Raw genomic sequence first — 15151 nt, 5'->3', positions numbered from 1 at the left:
GATACATACCTATAATCCCAAACAGTGAAGGTAAAGTTAGAAGAAAGCAACCATGTTTGAAAGTTATGTCTAATTGAGTGGCAGAAAAACTAATGAATCAGAAAGATTTGACAGAATACAATATGCCCAACTCTCGTGAGAAGAGACAGGAAAGGGAAGCTACTTTAAGGTAATGCAGAGAGAGAGACAAAAAGACAGAGGCAGAGTGAGAGAAAGAGACAGAGACAGAGAGACAGACAGAGAAAGAGAGAGGCAGAGATAGTCAGTTTTACAGGGCCAGAGAATGAGAAGGAGCTAGAAGATTAGTCAAGATTGCTGGAGTTAGTTTGAGGCCAAGCAGAATACTCAGAGGCTGAGAGAAAAGCCAGATTGAATCAGTCAGCTTGGAGAGGAGTTTGAGAGAGAACAGAGAGGAACCAGCCAGCCCAGGGCTCAGTAAGAACAAGAAAGGGTGAGCTTATTCAGCAGTAATCTCAGAGGCTGAAAACATTCTAAGCCTAGGTTAGGTTGTACAGAGGCTAGAAGCTTCCGGGACTAGGCCTGGGTTAGCAGATGGAGGCAGCAATCCTCTGAGACTACAACTGAAACAGGCGAATAAAAGTTACTTTTACAAAGGGTTGTGGCATTAGGAAAGCTGAGAATCAGTGCCCTAGATTCTCTGCTTCTGTTCCCAAACCCAAAAGACTGCAGCTTTAGAGTTCTCTCTAACCATCGCCTTCTTCTGTGCCTCGCAGTGGTCTGTGTGCATTGAGTCCTCTGCAATGCTTGTGTTACCTTGTATATTAGCATCTTTCCGACAAGATTGTCACCCTCAAGAAGACAACCTAGGTATAGAGGCAACTCCCAGTGGGGACAGAAAAACAATTGATCCCCAGTTGTGCCAGGAGGGGGCATGTGGTTACCCGATTCTGTGCTTGGACTAAGTTGACCTTATATAAATTGTCCCATAGGACCCACCCATAACACAATCTCAGATATGCAAAAGCATATCTCTGTCCTTTCCAGGACAGAGAAAGGTAACAGCCTGCCATGCGTGTGAACAAGGACACCAAACACAAAGAAAAAAAAAAAAAAAAGGAGCTTCCAAAGGCCAAAGGAGAAGCCTGTGGCTAGTTCTCTACCAGAGTCTACCCTCAGCTCAAGTAGGTATCCACGGTAGGAATGGGGTCCAATTTTAAAGTTTCTACCTCTTAAACTAACAAGTAGCTAAGCACAACTAGGTTCTGTAGTTCAGTGATAGAGCACTAACTGACCCTAGGTTCAAGCCCCAGCACTGACACAAACAAACAAACAAACAAAAACAAGCAAATGGGGGAGCAGGGGGATATGGTGACTCACACCTATAAGCCAAGCACTTGGTATGAGGCAAGAGGATAAGGGGTTCAAGGACAGCCTGGGAGACCTAGTAAGTACAGAATGAGACTCTATCTAGAAGGGAGAAAGAGAGACAGAGACAGAATAAGATGGTACAGCGGGGACGGGCACCAGGCTGCCAAGCCTGGTGGCCTGAGTTCCATCCTCCGAGCCCACGTGGCTGGAGGAGATATCTGTCTCCTTAGAGCTGTCCTCTAGTCTCCACACGTGCGTGTGGCACAAGCACGCCCCCCCTATAATAAACAAACATTTAAAAAAATAAACATGAAGGAAGAAATTAAGGAAGGAAAGGGGGGGAAGCGGGGAGGAGAGGAAGCGGGAGGTAACACAATGACGTCTGCACAGTATGGCCTCTGTAATTTTTTAAAAATCATGCTGTTACCCGTACTATAATTCTGATGCTACTGCTGCTGGCAAAACCAAGAAAACATGGGAAGGGCCCATCCCAAAGTGAATTAAAAAAATGACAGAAGTAGCTGGGTAATTTCAGGGTCCAATGGCTCGTTAAAGCAGATGAAATTGGATCATCCAGGCGGGGTGATGGTTGAGAAACGTACTAGCATCTCTTTCTCTTAAAAGAGAGACAAAATGCTAGTTGCTTAGAACTGCCACCAAGACGGGTATTAGGAAGAAACCGTTGCTCATATACTGGGGTAGTGCATGTATGCATGTGCCCACCCCTGCAGGCATGTGCATGTGCACGTGGGTGCATGTAGAGGTGGGAAGAAAACCTCAGACGTCATTCCTTGGGTCTTGTCCACCTGTTTTTTATGACCGAACTCTCTCTCTCACTAACCTACATTCACCAAGCACGCTAGGCTGCTGGCCAGTATGCCTTGGGGATGTTCCTGGTTCTGCTTCCACAGCACTGGGCTGACGGAGCGAACTACCAGCCTAGCGGGGTTTGGGTTTTTGTTTTTTTTAAGTGGGTTCTGGGGAATCAAACTCAGGTCCTTGACCACTAAGCCATTCTCACCACCTGTACTGGCTGGTTTTGTATCAACTTAGAGTCATCAGATGGGAGGGAGCCTCAGTTGAGGAAATGCCTCCATGAGATCCAGCTGTAAGGCGTCTTCTCAATTAGTACTCAATGGGGGAGGGCCTAGTCCACTGTGGGTGGTGCCATCCCTGGGCTGATGGTCCTGGGGTCTCTAAGAGAACAGGCTGAGTAAGCCAGTAAACATCACTCCTCCATGGCCTCTACCTCAACTCCTGCCTCCAGGATCCTGCCCTCTTTGAGTTCTGATCCTGACTTCCTTCAATGATGAACAGTGCTGTAGAAGTGTAAGCCAAATAAACCTTTCCTCCCCAGCTTGCTTTTTGGTCCTGGTGTTTCATCAGCAATAAAAACCCTAACTGAGACATCAGCCCTATCATCTGGTTTTCATGGACCAAGCAATCGAGGCTTGGAGAGGTGTGACATGGTCCGAGGCACACAGACGGGGGTGGCTGAACCGTGATGCAAAAAGGACTGTGTGACAAAGCTCAGGTGGTCAGAGACCAGGTGAAGATGGCGCAGAATGCCGCGACAGAGCCTGAGCACACCATGCCTGTCACCATTCTAGAGCAGAGCTATGGAAACCCCTCTAGCACATGGGATCAATCCTGGCCAGCCTGTGTGATGATGAACAGCACATGCCCTCAGCTGACAGACATCCAGTTGACTGAAGGACAGGTGAGAGAGTGAGGCCTTCCCCTGGCCAGTCACCACCCACAGGGTCAGCCCCACCAGGAAATCCACCCAGCCCTCCCCAGAACCATGAGAAATGAAAAGTACGGCTCCAGTCATCAGGTTTTGAGGTAGATTGTTATACAGCAAAAGCCGACGGATACAACCTGCCTAAGGATTGGAAGTCACTCTTACCTGGGAGGGTAGTAGGGGTCAAAAGTGTGACCATCTCCCATGCTGAGTATGCAGGACAGGTTTCCAATGTAGGGAGAAAGGAGCCACATCAGGGAGATGGTGACATTGTCAAAGATGAAGCTCTTGGTCGGTACCACCAGCCGCAGGCCTGCAGACCCAAGCGTGATGTTTTGTGAATTTGTGAACCAAAGACGTTTGTTTCTGCCTTTAAAAAAATCACTTCCTTCTACCCATGTGGCCATTACTTTTATATAAGGCATTTAAAGTTTACTGTAGTTTTACTATTTTATTTTATTTTGAGACAGGATCTCTTTATACAGCCCTGGTTGTTCTGGCCTCAAACTCACATAACTCCACCTGCTTCTGCCTCCTGATTTATTTTTACTTTTGAAAGACAGATTTATTCATTCATTTACTTAACTATCTATTTATTTTGTGCGTGTCACGTGCACGAACATGTATGTATGTGTGCGAAGGTTAGAGGACAACCAGCAACAGTCAATTCTCTCTTTTCACCATGTGGGCTTCAGGGATCAAACTCAGAGCACTGGGCCATAAGAGCTTCTACTGCTGAGCCATCTCTCTGGTGTTTTAAATTTTTTTCTTTTGATTTTTTACTTTATTTTTGAGATAGAATCTCTATATCCTGGCCCTCAAACACAAAATGTAGTTTCGGGCAACCTTGAACTTCTGATCCTCCTCCCTCTACCTCCTAGATGCTGAGATTACAAGCATGTACTGCTATGCCTGCCTATATGTAGCAGTGGGGATCAAACCCAGGACTTTTAATATACAAGGCAAGTACCCACCAACTGAGTGACAGCCTCCGTCTCTGAAAGCCTGCACATCTGTCGAGACCCCTATCCTGAAGTCTAGAGACAGCCATTATCACCACAATCCTGGGTTGCTCTGTACACAGAGCTACAAGCATACAAGCACACACAAACATGCATATTCTTGCACTTTTTAACCTAACGCATCACACAGATTTGTGTGTGTGACAGTCTCAGAGCTGTGCCCCCCCTTTTTTAACAGCTGCATAATATCCCCTAATTTATTTAACCAACACACCGATGATCCAACTCTATTTTATAATGGCTAAAACTACTAACAAACAAACAAACAAAAAACTCCTTTAAGAAAGCCTATTTGGCTGAAGGTGGCAGATGAGTTGCTCTAGGCCAGTTTATAATAAACTTGGTAGGGATTGAGCTTCAAAAGCTGCGGTGGGGTAAGACAAGCAGAATTAGCTGGGGCCCCCCATAGCCTGATGAGAACCTGTGTGCTGCAGCTTCCGGTGCCTAAACTGTGTGTGAAAGACTCTGGATCAAGGCAGAATGCCTTCAGGCTCTCACCCTCAGCTGTGAGGGGCCTTCCGGGGCAGCTGGGACTTGTGAGGGGTGCTAGGGGTACAGCTGACCTCTGGGTATTGGACCCAGGGTACTGACTCCCTCTTCACCAATCAGAGGACAGCTCTGATCAGAACACACTGGTTCCCGGGAACAGGGTGAAATGTGGTTGCCATACCCTACACATCCCTCCTCTGCGCTGTCACACCCTTCTGTGACCCAATGTGGCTGACAGATCTCCAAAAGACACACTTGGCCCACTAGCAAAACCATCAAGCAGAACTCGATGCCAAAGCATATGGCCTATCCTTCCCAGACAATAAAAGAAGGAGAAAGGCCCTCCATCTTGTTCCACCCAGACAAGATGAGCGAACTAATGCCACAGGTAAAGCCTGTTGGCTGCCACCCTCCCCTTCCTGTACCCGTCCTCCTACAGCCTCAGCTCTGCTGTGCTAGATGCCACTGGGAACCCTGCCCGCTCTGACTCATCTTTTCCCCTCAGGTCCTTGATGCTCATGCCCTGGGCAGAAGTTGCTTTTCTGAGTCATTTGTCAAAGGACGATGGCACAGTGCGGTGTCTCACCCTTAAGGGAAGTTGGCGTACTCATCCTTCTCTGTAGGAGAGCGGACTAATGCGGCTCTTTGGGAGGGTAATTTAGTGCTGTCTACCAGCGCTTAAAACACACTCAGCTCTCTGAAAATGACCCCAGGTTCATGTCAAGCTACGCATCACAGTGGCGGTAGCCCGCACAGCACTGAATGAGCAGCATTCAGTCACCGGATGGGGAGAATCTCGTGGGCCCCCCCACCTTCTAGGGAGCCATGGGCAATGGAGGGCTGCAGGGAGAGGCGAAGTCATGTCTTCAGTGTGGTGGGACCACGGCTGAACTACCCATGCCTCGGGGGACAGCACCACAGCCATGCTCACACCAAGGACCTGGTTAAACTCAGTGGGTCACAAAACCAAGCTGCTCCTCCCTCCAAAATGTAAGGAAGTGATTTAGAGTTGTGTCTGAGATACATTGTAAAATGAAAAAAAAAAAAGTTGAGCACTAGATTAATATGATTATGTTTTAGTCAAAATGTGTATATATTCACTCATAGCCATGTCTGTAAACATTTTTAAAAGATTTATGTATTTATTATTTATACATTAGTCTGCCTGAATGTGTGCCTGCAGGCCAGAAGGGGGCACCAGATCTCATTATAGATGATTGTGAGCCACCATGCAGTTGCTGAAAATTGAACTCAGGACCTTTGGAAGAACTCTGAGCCATCTCTCCAGCCCTGCCTGTAAACATTTTTAAATGTAGAGAGAGAGGGGGAAAAAAAAGCTTCTCAATATTAACAGCATTTTCTTAGAGGGAATAAGGCTGTCAAATGGAAGGGAAGAATTATAAATTGTGATAATACAATTTATTTCATGACTCTTAAAGGTTTCAATTTTAGGGCTTGAGAGCTGGTCCAGTGCTTAGGAGCGCTTGTTGCTCTTGCAGAAGATCTGGGTTCAGTTCCCATCTCCTACATGGAGGCTCACAGACTCCGTAACTGCAATTCTAGGTGACTGTTGCCCTCTTCTGACCTTTGCAGGTAACATATGCATCACACACACACACACACTTGCAGGCAAAGCACCCGTGCATATAAAATTAAAAAAATTTTTTTAAAAGTGTGTGTGCGCAGGCATGCATGCAAACAGTTCCGGGAGAGAAGGCCGGGGGGGGGGCAGGGATGTCTGGCCACGGGGAGGCTGTTGTGGGGGAAGTTCTCTGCACACAGCAGATCTGCCACCTGACAGGGGAGTTTTAGGCTGACAAACGGCAGAAATAAGAAACTCCCCATGTCCACCCGGGTCGGAGACTCACCTTCCAGACACTGGTACTGCACCCACAGGTAGCTGCCCCTGCTGGGGCACGGGTCTCCAAAGTAGGTCCGGTCTGCGGTTACCTGGCATGCCTGCAGCCCTTGGCACTGGCCTGGGAGACAGCCACATTGCCCGAAGATAGGGAGACAAGAAGACATAAAGTCAGCAGAGCATCACAGAGTGTCGCGTCATCCACCCAATTACTCACTACCCGCTCACCAAATGCCCGTTGATACCTACAGGCCCTCAGCTAAGACGACAGAAAACCCATCTATGTTTGCTCTAGGCTGTGACATATTTAAATGCCTATGGAGTTGTTTAGCCAGAAAGACAGATTGCCCCTCCCCCTCCCCCCGACACCATCCTTTCTTCACTGTTTACTATGCTGATATCAACCATGGGGTTGACAGCAGCCAGGGGCCAGTGACTCTCTCATCCACAGCTTGTAGAAACATGATGCTTTTGCAAGGCACGGACAGCAAGGGATACCAGAAAACAGCTAGAAGAGGCTGGAGCTCATGGCCCTGCTCATATCTTGGGCACTGACCTCTAAAACTGTTAGAGAATCGATGTGTATTATTCTACACACACACACCCCAATTTGAGTTCTCAGTTTTGACATGCTTGGGACACTGCTCTCCCTTTTCTTTCTCCACGTGGGGCCCTTCCTCTCTCAGTCTCTTAGCCTTATGCATCTCAGGGCACCGATCGGTCAAAGCCGGAAATATCACAGCATCCTGAACCCCCACCAGTGAGCAATACCACCATGCTGGCCTTCTGGGTCTAGAATCTCTCCAGTTCTCCCTTGAGCCACCTGCAGCTCCCAGCTAGGTGTCAGATGGCAGCCTCCCTGTTTGTGTGCTAACATACGCAGGTACTCACAGTAGCTCTGGGTGCCTCTAAAATCAAGTTCCGGCCCCCAACCCCAATCCTAACCCCCTGCCAACGCCTCCCACCCAGCAGCCTCCATCTCTTCCCACCAGGAAAAAGTCCAGGCTCTTTGGATGGATTTCCTGTCTCCCTATGTGCTAGAGTCACACCACACACTCTTGGTTCCGGGTACCACCAAACTCCTTCCTGTAGGGCTTCGCATACTCCCCTCCCACTCCCTCACACACCCACCTGCCCTTTTCCTGATAGCCTCTAACCTCCCACCTCCTCCAGGGAGTGAACCCCTTCGTGAACCCCTGTCTCTGCCCATGTGTCCCCTCGCCCACAGTACAAGCAATCTCACGTTCCAGTCTCTCTGGCTCAAGCACGTGTGTTAGACACATGTTCATCTCCAGCTGCTCAGACAGTGGCTGGAAACAACACAGGCTCCTGTCTTGTTCTAAAGGTCAGAAATCCGGTTAGGCTGGACTGTGCTTCTCTCCCTTCTCTGGGTTCTGGGAAAGACCATAGCCAGTACCACTTCTGAGGCAGAATCCAGTCCTATCAGATGCCTGAAGTTTCTCTTCATCCCGGAATGTGGCTTCCCCAAGCCACAGCAGAGCAGGTGCTCTGCTCACTCACACCAGGAACTTGGCTGTATTCTCCTCCCCAGCTCTCTCCTGTTTTCATGCCAAGAGAGTCCCCTGCACAGAGTGGCTCCTGTTTACATTGTTCTCAATCTTAGGCAGCCTCTCCATCCCCAAGTCAGGCAACCAGTGACCTGAAGCAAATCTGTGCCTTGTGCATGTGCCTTGTGAGTGGCTTTCTGAGCCCCGGCTCACCACACCCACAGTTTTAAGTGATTGGGGTACTGTAAAAGCTGTTTGGTTTCTCAGAACGTCCAGGATTTAGGAAAACAGCTCCCTGGATTAAACCACCCAGTTGAGTGAGCTAACTGATTGATTGATTGATTGATTTCCTCCCTCTCCTTTCCTTCTTTCTTTTCCCTTTTTTCTCCTCTTTTTCTTCCCCTTGCTCTCCCTGCCTCCTCACTTCCTTCCTCCCTTCTTTTCTTTCAACACTTTTTTTTGAGACAAGGCCTCACTAGGTAACCCTAGTTGAACCAGAGCTCTCTATTTAGATCATGTTAGCCTTGAACTCAGAGAAATCCACCTGCCTCTGCCTTCTAAGTTAAGGAGGTACACCTCCACAGCTAACTAATTTCTGTTCTTGGAGGGGAGCAGGTGGAGTTTCACTCTGCTGTTTAGGCTGACCTTAATCTTTGACCTCAAAAAATCCTCTTGTCTCCACCTCCCGGGTTGCTGGGTTGTCTGGGACTGTTGGTATGGCCACTGCATCCAAGTATTGGGTTTTTGAATTGTGGCTTTGGGGAGTGTGAGGAGGTTCTGAGAATTAAACCGAAGGCCTCCCACGTGCTAGGCAGGCCATCTGCAGCGAGCTACACCCTACAGCTCTCATCGTAATTCCCAATGAGGCCTGGTTGGTGACGGCCCTCCATCCAGTTACGTACCCCCGTGGGCATCCACCATGCTCCCTGGGAGTCTCCAAAGGCCCGGGAGCATTTTAAAGGTTCTGTGCGCTGTTGGGTCTCCCACACAGAGCTGGCACGTGGTAGCTGCAAGGCACGCTCTGCACAGTGCCTTTTGCTCCCTTCCATGGCAGCGTCTATCTGTCTCCCCACTGGACTCTGAGCTCTTTGAAAGCGGACAGTTTGATTCATCCTATCTCTCCAGAGCCCAGGGTAGTGCAGAGCCCTATTAGTCCTCAATAAATCTTTATTGGCTGCTGGATGGTTGAGCGATGAGGAACTCAGATACCATCAGATGGGGGCCGTGCCAGCTCCCCTCACCCTTCCCAGTGAGGTCCGAATTTCCCTTCCAATGTGCTGTCTGGGGTGTGGTGGCTCTGCTTCCAAAACCCGTAGCTGCACCATTGAGGAAGCAGCCAGCCCAGCTCCTCTGTACTGTGGTGAAGATGGCTCCCTCAGCTTGTTCAGCTGAGGCCCTTCCATCTTGGAGGGCACAGCACAGGAGGAGTGCTGGAACTCGGATGAGAGATGTTGAGAACTACAAGCTGATTTCAATTTTTCTACCCCGACGCCAGGCTCACCGTGGTGGACTGGTAGGGGAAAGGGGAGTGGGGCAAGGAAGAGTTCCAAGGGAGAAGAGACATGCTCTCCTCAGAGGCGTGGAGAGCACTCTGCACCCCATAATTGTCACGGGGTCTTTGGCTAGAGACACAGCCTCAGAGGGGAAATTCTAACACACACACTTAGGGGAGCTGTACCTGTGGCCCCCAGCTCCCAGGCAGGGCATCCACTGTTGTGTCCTGAGGAGCTGAGACCACCTGCCTTTCCAGGTTCCGGGTGTCTGAACAGTGGTCACTGTTGACAGACAGCCAAAGATTCCCTACTGTCCTGCATACAGGAAGGTTCTGGAGTCTTCAGAGGAGAGACAGGAAGCCGGGCAATCCCTGAAACTGAGTCCTTGATGGTTAGAGGAGAGTTATTCTGATTTGTGTGTGTGTGGTGGGAAGCCATAGGGAAAGCACCACATACAGAGGAGATGGCATCAGAAATGTCTGCCCCAGCGGCTGGGGAGGTGACCTTGTCAGTAAAGTGCCTGCCATGCCAACACACAGGCCTGAATTCAACCCCAAAACCCACACCAAAAAGCAGAGTGTGATGGTACAAATTTATAATCGCAGCACTGGGGAAGGGGAGACAGCCAGATCCCTGGGGCTCACTGGCTAGCTAGTCTATTCCACCCTAGTCTAAGTGAGTTTCATTCCAGTGAGACACCCTCCCTCAAGAGAAGCAAGGTGGATGAACCCTGTGATGCCACACTTTATTTATTCTTTATGAACAAATCTTAAGCCAGTGCTACACCGTGACATGGTATTAAGATCTGACAAAGGAGGAGGTAGCTCTCTGGGAGTTTATCACAATATTCTTTATTCTTTGCTGGCTTGTTTGAGACAGGAACTCACGTAGCCCAGGCTGGCCCCGAACCTGCTAGGTAGCTAAGGATGACCTTAAACTTCTGATCCTCCTTCCTCCATATCTCAAGTGCAAGGATTACAGACATAAGCCGTGAAATCCAGCTTTCCTTATTCTTGCCTCTAGGTATGAAATGTTCTGTAAATGTAAAAATCGGGTTAACTGAATTGATGTTCTCTGCACCCAGAGATTAGAAGCCTTCCTGCCCCAGAAGCTAGGTTTGACAACCATGGCCATAGTGCTGTGGACAGAAGCTGGTTGGCTTCCCCACAGGGAGGAGGCCCAGGCTGTATCTGAAGAACATCAGAATCTTCCTGGGGTCCTACCTGACACCTCATCCTTGACGCTGACCCAGCCACATTCTCCCTCTAGGTCAGCAGGAGGCCAGATGCCCCAGGTGCACAAATAGGGGGTCTGGCGCCCAAAGAAAGCATCCTGGACTTGGATAACATCTCCAGAGCCACAGTGCATAGTGGCGTTGTGGCCTTCACAAGCCAGGCTGTGGCCGACCCCTGCAACAAAGAGAAGGTGGCAACTTAGAATGAACTAGATAAGTGCTGGGCCAGGGCTGTGAGATGCAAGGGTAGAATGGAGCCAGCTGAAGAGGGAGGAAGACTCAGAGAGACACAGAGCATGGGGTGGCGGAGACCCAGAGATAGAAAGGGAGAAAGTCCCAAACAAACAAGACGGTGTCACAAGAGGTCTACAGGCAAGGTACAGACACAGGAAGATAAGAGACTCAAAGAGACAGACACAGAAGAGAGTGGAAAGCAAAGAGACCCACAAAGAAACACAAAGGGGAGAGAAGTTGGGAAAGAATGACCTAGACAAAAATGACAAGAAACCTACAGAGATGAGGGGGATCAGTAAAGAGAGAAGGCTGGAGAGGTGAGGCCTAAGAGGGTTAAAAGCAGGCGGGCAGGAGAGGAAGTAGGAAGGGAGGGAGGCACATCAGCAGGGAGAGTCAAGGAGGGAGGCCACACAGGACCAGCTCACCAAACTCGCAGATGAAGGCAAGGGCCTGGGCACAGTCCTCTAAGGCAGCCCACTGGGATGAAGAGCCACCCCTGATGCAGCCGCAGGTCCCCGGGGCAGGTGTGGCCTGCCCTTCCTGCCAGTTGCTGTAGTTCACATCTGTAGAGTCCAGCCAGGTCCCAGAGCCTGGAATGGAAACAAGTACAGCAGGCCTTGGCAGGAACCCTCTTTTGCCCTCCCTAGGTAGAGGCCTTGCCCTAACTCAGCTCCTAGCATGCACTGGTGCTCAGTCAATGCCTTTGCTTTCCCACAGCAGAGAATGAGTGTGTCCTCATTCTTAGTTTCAAACGCTCAGACATAACTGGACACCATCTTGGGGAAACCCACAAAAAGTGGTGCAAATCAGGAGTGGCAAAGTGCAGGGCCCAGAGTATTCCGTGACACTCATAGGTGAAGAACTCTGGAGTAGAGTGTCTGCTCAGCTGTGTCTGGGCATGGATTTAGAGCAGAGAGAAGTGGCTTGCATTGCTCCAGAAGCTTCTACAGTCCTGCAAGACTCAGCAACCTTCCGGGGAAGGTTTGCCCTCAGAGTGTACAGACACACCACAGAGAGCATGGACCCCAGGAACAAGAGGATGACAAACATGTTTTTAGACCAGTCCCTCTGCTAGTTACTGTACATTTACTATACCTGATCTACAAAACAACTAAAGAGGAGGGACTCCTTGACATGAAAATTAAAACATGTTAATTTTCCCCACGGGGTTCTGGGTAAGAAGTCTATCACATGCCTCCCAACTACACAGCACCTACCTCCCACACTTCCATTGGATGCCGAGGTTCCTGTGAGTCCAATCCACCAGTCTCTGTCCTGGGAAATGTGCTTCTCCAGGAACTGTTGAGTGTCTTCATCACGAATGAAGACCAGGTGGCCTCCGTGCCCTTCGCACCAGCCCTGGGCACCATGGAAGGTGTGTCCCAGCGGCAGGAATTCATAGCAAGCATCCCTGAAGAACACCTGGCTCCTTAAGCATAAGCTGCTTCCTTCTGACTTGGCCACAGTGACGCCTGAGCTCAGTGCCAGCCCCAGGAGCACCAAGCCTGCCATGCTCACCTTGGGACCGCTGCTGGGGCTGCAGGATGAGGCTCGTTCCCCACTCCTTCATATTCTGCCATTCCCACAAACACCCACCATCCATCTTCCCTTCCCTCTTTGCACCAGTAATAACTCTTTTGTTTATGAGACAAAAGATTCAGGATCAATGTGTCTGTGTTTTGACTTCAGCCAATTCTTTGCTCAATGCCTGTTTGAAAACCAATTCATATTTGCATTTCTTCCAGAGAAAGATAAATTTGCATTGATACTTGTTTGATAGATTCTTTATTGTTCATTTTCTTTGGGCCATTACCTGAGTGTCCAATGTTCCCAGAAAAGCCATCAGCATGTGCAGGTATATGATAAAACTGGCATGGAAGTGAGTTATGGGATGGCACCCATACAGAGTGGTACCCATACGCAACCCTATTGTGTGGAACGACATCTGTACCCAGATGATAACCGTCTTCCCCTGGTGTGGCCAGAACCGGATGGGAGAGACAGGTCCCTTTCTGACTCACCATATCATCACTTACACCTATCGGAGGATAAAACCTCGCTACAAAATTTATTTCGTGTCATCAAATAACCTTTTATCCAAAACATGGACCTATTCATCCTCAGCCATCCTCCAAAACCATCTGCTGAGTGTCTGGGGTCTGTGGCTAAAATTTAAATGTCTTATCTTTGTCCACAGCGTTATGCTTAGTCCGTCCGGCCTCTGACAATTTTTGGGTCCTTCCTGCCCACCCTCTCATCCTTCAAGGCGTATGTTCCCGAGACCGAAGCGGTGACTCAGTGTGTAAAAGCATAAGCCGCACAAGCCTGCATTTGATCCCCAGAACCCTTGTAATAATCCAGATGTGGTGGTGTGCATATTTAATTCCAGCACTCCTACCGAGAGAGGGGAGGGAGGGACAGGTCTTCTGTGAGAGCAGTAGATGCTTCTAACTGCCAAGCCCTCTGCTGCCCTCGCTTTCCACCTTAAAAAAACAACTGTTACACCTCCCACCTCTGTGTGTGTGTGTGTGTGTGTGTGTGTGTGTGTGTGTGTGTGTGTGTGTAGCCAGTTTCACCCTTACATGGGTCTCAAGGATCAAACTCCACCCTCCTTCCACTACGTGGGCTTCACTCCCCAAACCGTCTCTCCAGCCTTCCGCTTTAGTTTTTGACACAGGATCTCTCGCTGAACGGGCAGCTCACGAGCCACCTGGCTTGGCCAGTGGCCCCAGGAATCTGCCTGTTGCCCCAGTGCGGCCCTCAGCTCTAACGTGGGTTTCAGGGATAGAACTCCACTCCTCACGCTTCTGTGGGAAGGACCTTGCCAGCTGTGCGCTCTCCCCAGCCCCATGTGCAATTATCACCTTTTCTTTCCACTCTCCCCACCCCAACCCCTGGCAACTACGAATCTCCATTTCTGCCTCTAGGCTTGCCTGTTAGATTTGCCCATTCTGGATGTTTCCCACAAATGAATCTTCCAGTTTGTCACGTGCCCTGTGTGGCCTGTCTCACTGAGCATCGCATTCTGTGGGCTCACTGATGCCACAGTTCTGACATTGTAATGTGACTCTGTAGTCTATAAAGTTCACACTCAGCGGGGGAAGTAGAAGGCCTGTTTGCCTAGCAAGTGGGAGGCCCTGGGTTCAGTCTCTAATACTGTGAAAACAGAACCAAACAAACAAACAAAAAAAAAAAAAACAACACAAAGTTCACACTAAGGACCTTAGAATTGTATCACAAAAACACTGTAAAACAAACGAACAAAGAAACCCAAAAAGCGTGGAATGCTTTACCACTTTAAGCAAGCTTACATTCTTTTAGATCTGTGTGTTTTTGATTTTATATTTGTTTGTTATTTGCTTTGTGTGCCTGTGCATGCAAGTGCATATGCCATGGCTTGAATATGGAGGTCAGAGGACAACTTTGGGGAGCTGGCTCTCTCCTTTTGTTCCGTGAGTCCTGGGGAACTGAATTCAGGTAGTCATGCTTGGTGGCAAGTTCCCTTATACTGAAACAGACACTAGTTGGACAGAGCTCACACCACTCCTCTTTTTAAGTCTCTGCAACCCTTGGGCTATTCTTCTCTGTGACTTTCCTGGGATGGGACAGCATCTCTTTAACCTCGTCTATCCTATGACCAGCTCATTGGAAGAGTCAATAGGCGTCCACTTTAGTCCACTTTCAGTTACTGGGGCTGATCCCTGCCCTTGACCCCCATTTCAGAGCCCCGAGAAGTGGTGCTGCCAGATAGAGGAGGAACAGAGGCAGAAGCAGGAAAGGGATATGGTGTCGCCGGATGACTCAGGGGCTGGAATGCAGACTGGGCAGATCTGGCCTGTTATCTGCAGAGGCCAAACTTCTAGTGACTTCCATCAGTGAACTATGTGAAAGGCCGCACGCAAAGATAGCGTATCTCCCGGGTGAAGGCTTAGTTTATATTTCTAATGAGATGTGCTTGGGGACGTGAGCTGACCCGAGAGACTCTCCAGGCTGAATTCCATTTTCAGATTCTTTGAATTCTGATAAAGTGTAGACTGCCAGCCTTGGGGATCATCTTGCTTAGTGAAGTCACCAGCTTTCAGTGTCCCTTAGCTTCTTTTCTGGGAGGGCCACATTTCACGTAACCAGGACACAAACAGCCTCGTGTGAACGTATTTCTATTGACCTGGTCAGCCATCCCACCTGGTAGATGGAAAGCAGAAAGCCAGCTCGTTTGGTTTAAATAGAGCACTGAATCTTT

General features: G+C 49.2%; 1 protein-coding gene across 2 annotated transcripts in view; it reads right to left on the bottom strand.

Moving 5' to 3' along the window:
- The window catches only part of LOC110549600 (polycystin-1-like protein 2), an 81037-nt gene extending 68614 nt beyond the window's left edge, over nucleotides 1-12423 (bottom strand). For both annotated transcript variants that reach the window (XM_021638849.2, XM_021638850.2), the window contains exons 1-5: nucleotides 12129-12423; nucleotides 11337-11501; nucleotides 10667-10852; nucleotides 6453-6563; nucleotides 3239-3386 (exon numbers count right to left, since the gene is read on the bottom strand). In XM_021638849.2, the coding sequence (XP_021494524.1) occupies nucleotides 3239-3386; nucleotides 6453-6563; nucleotides 10667-10852; nucleotides 11337-11501; nucleotides 12129-12423 (905 nt within the window). The remainder of the gene's footprint in view (nucleotides 1-3238; nucleotides 3387-6452; nucleotides 6564-10666; nucleotides 10853-11336; nucleotides 11502-12128) is intronic.
- Between the last annotated feature and the right edge of the window lie 2728 nt (nucleotides 12424-15151).

This window comes from Meriones unguiculatus, chromosome 10 (assembly GCF_030254825.1).
Source record: "Meriones unguiculatus strain TT.TT164.6M chromosome 10, Bangor_MerUng_6.1, whole genome shotgun sequence".
In the NCBI taxonomy this organism is placed as follows: domain Eukaryota; kingdom Metazoa; phylum Chordata; class Mammalia; order Rodentia; family Muridae; genus Meriones; species Meriones unguiculatus.
The sequence above is the reverse complement of the archived record's forward strand: the minus strand, read 5'-3'. Positions and strand labels throughout refer to the sequence as shown.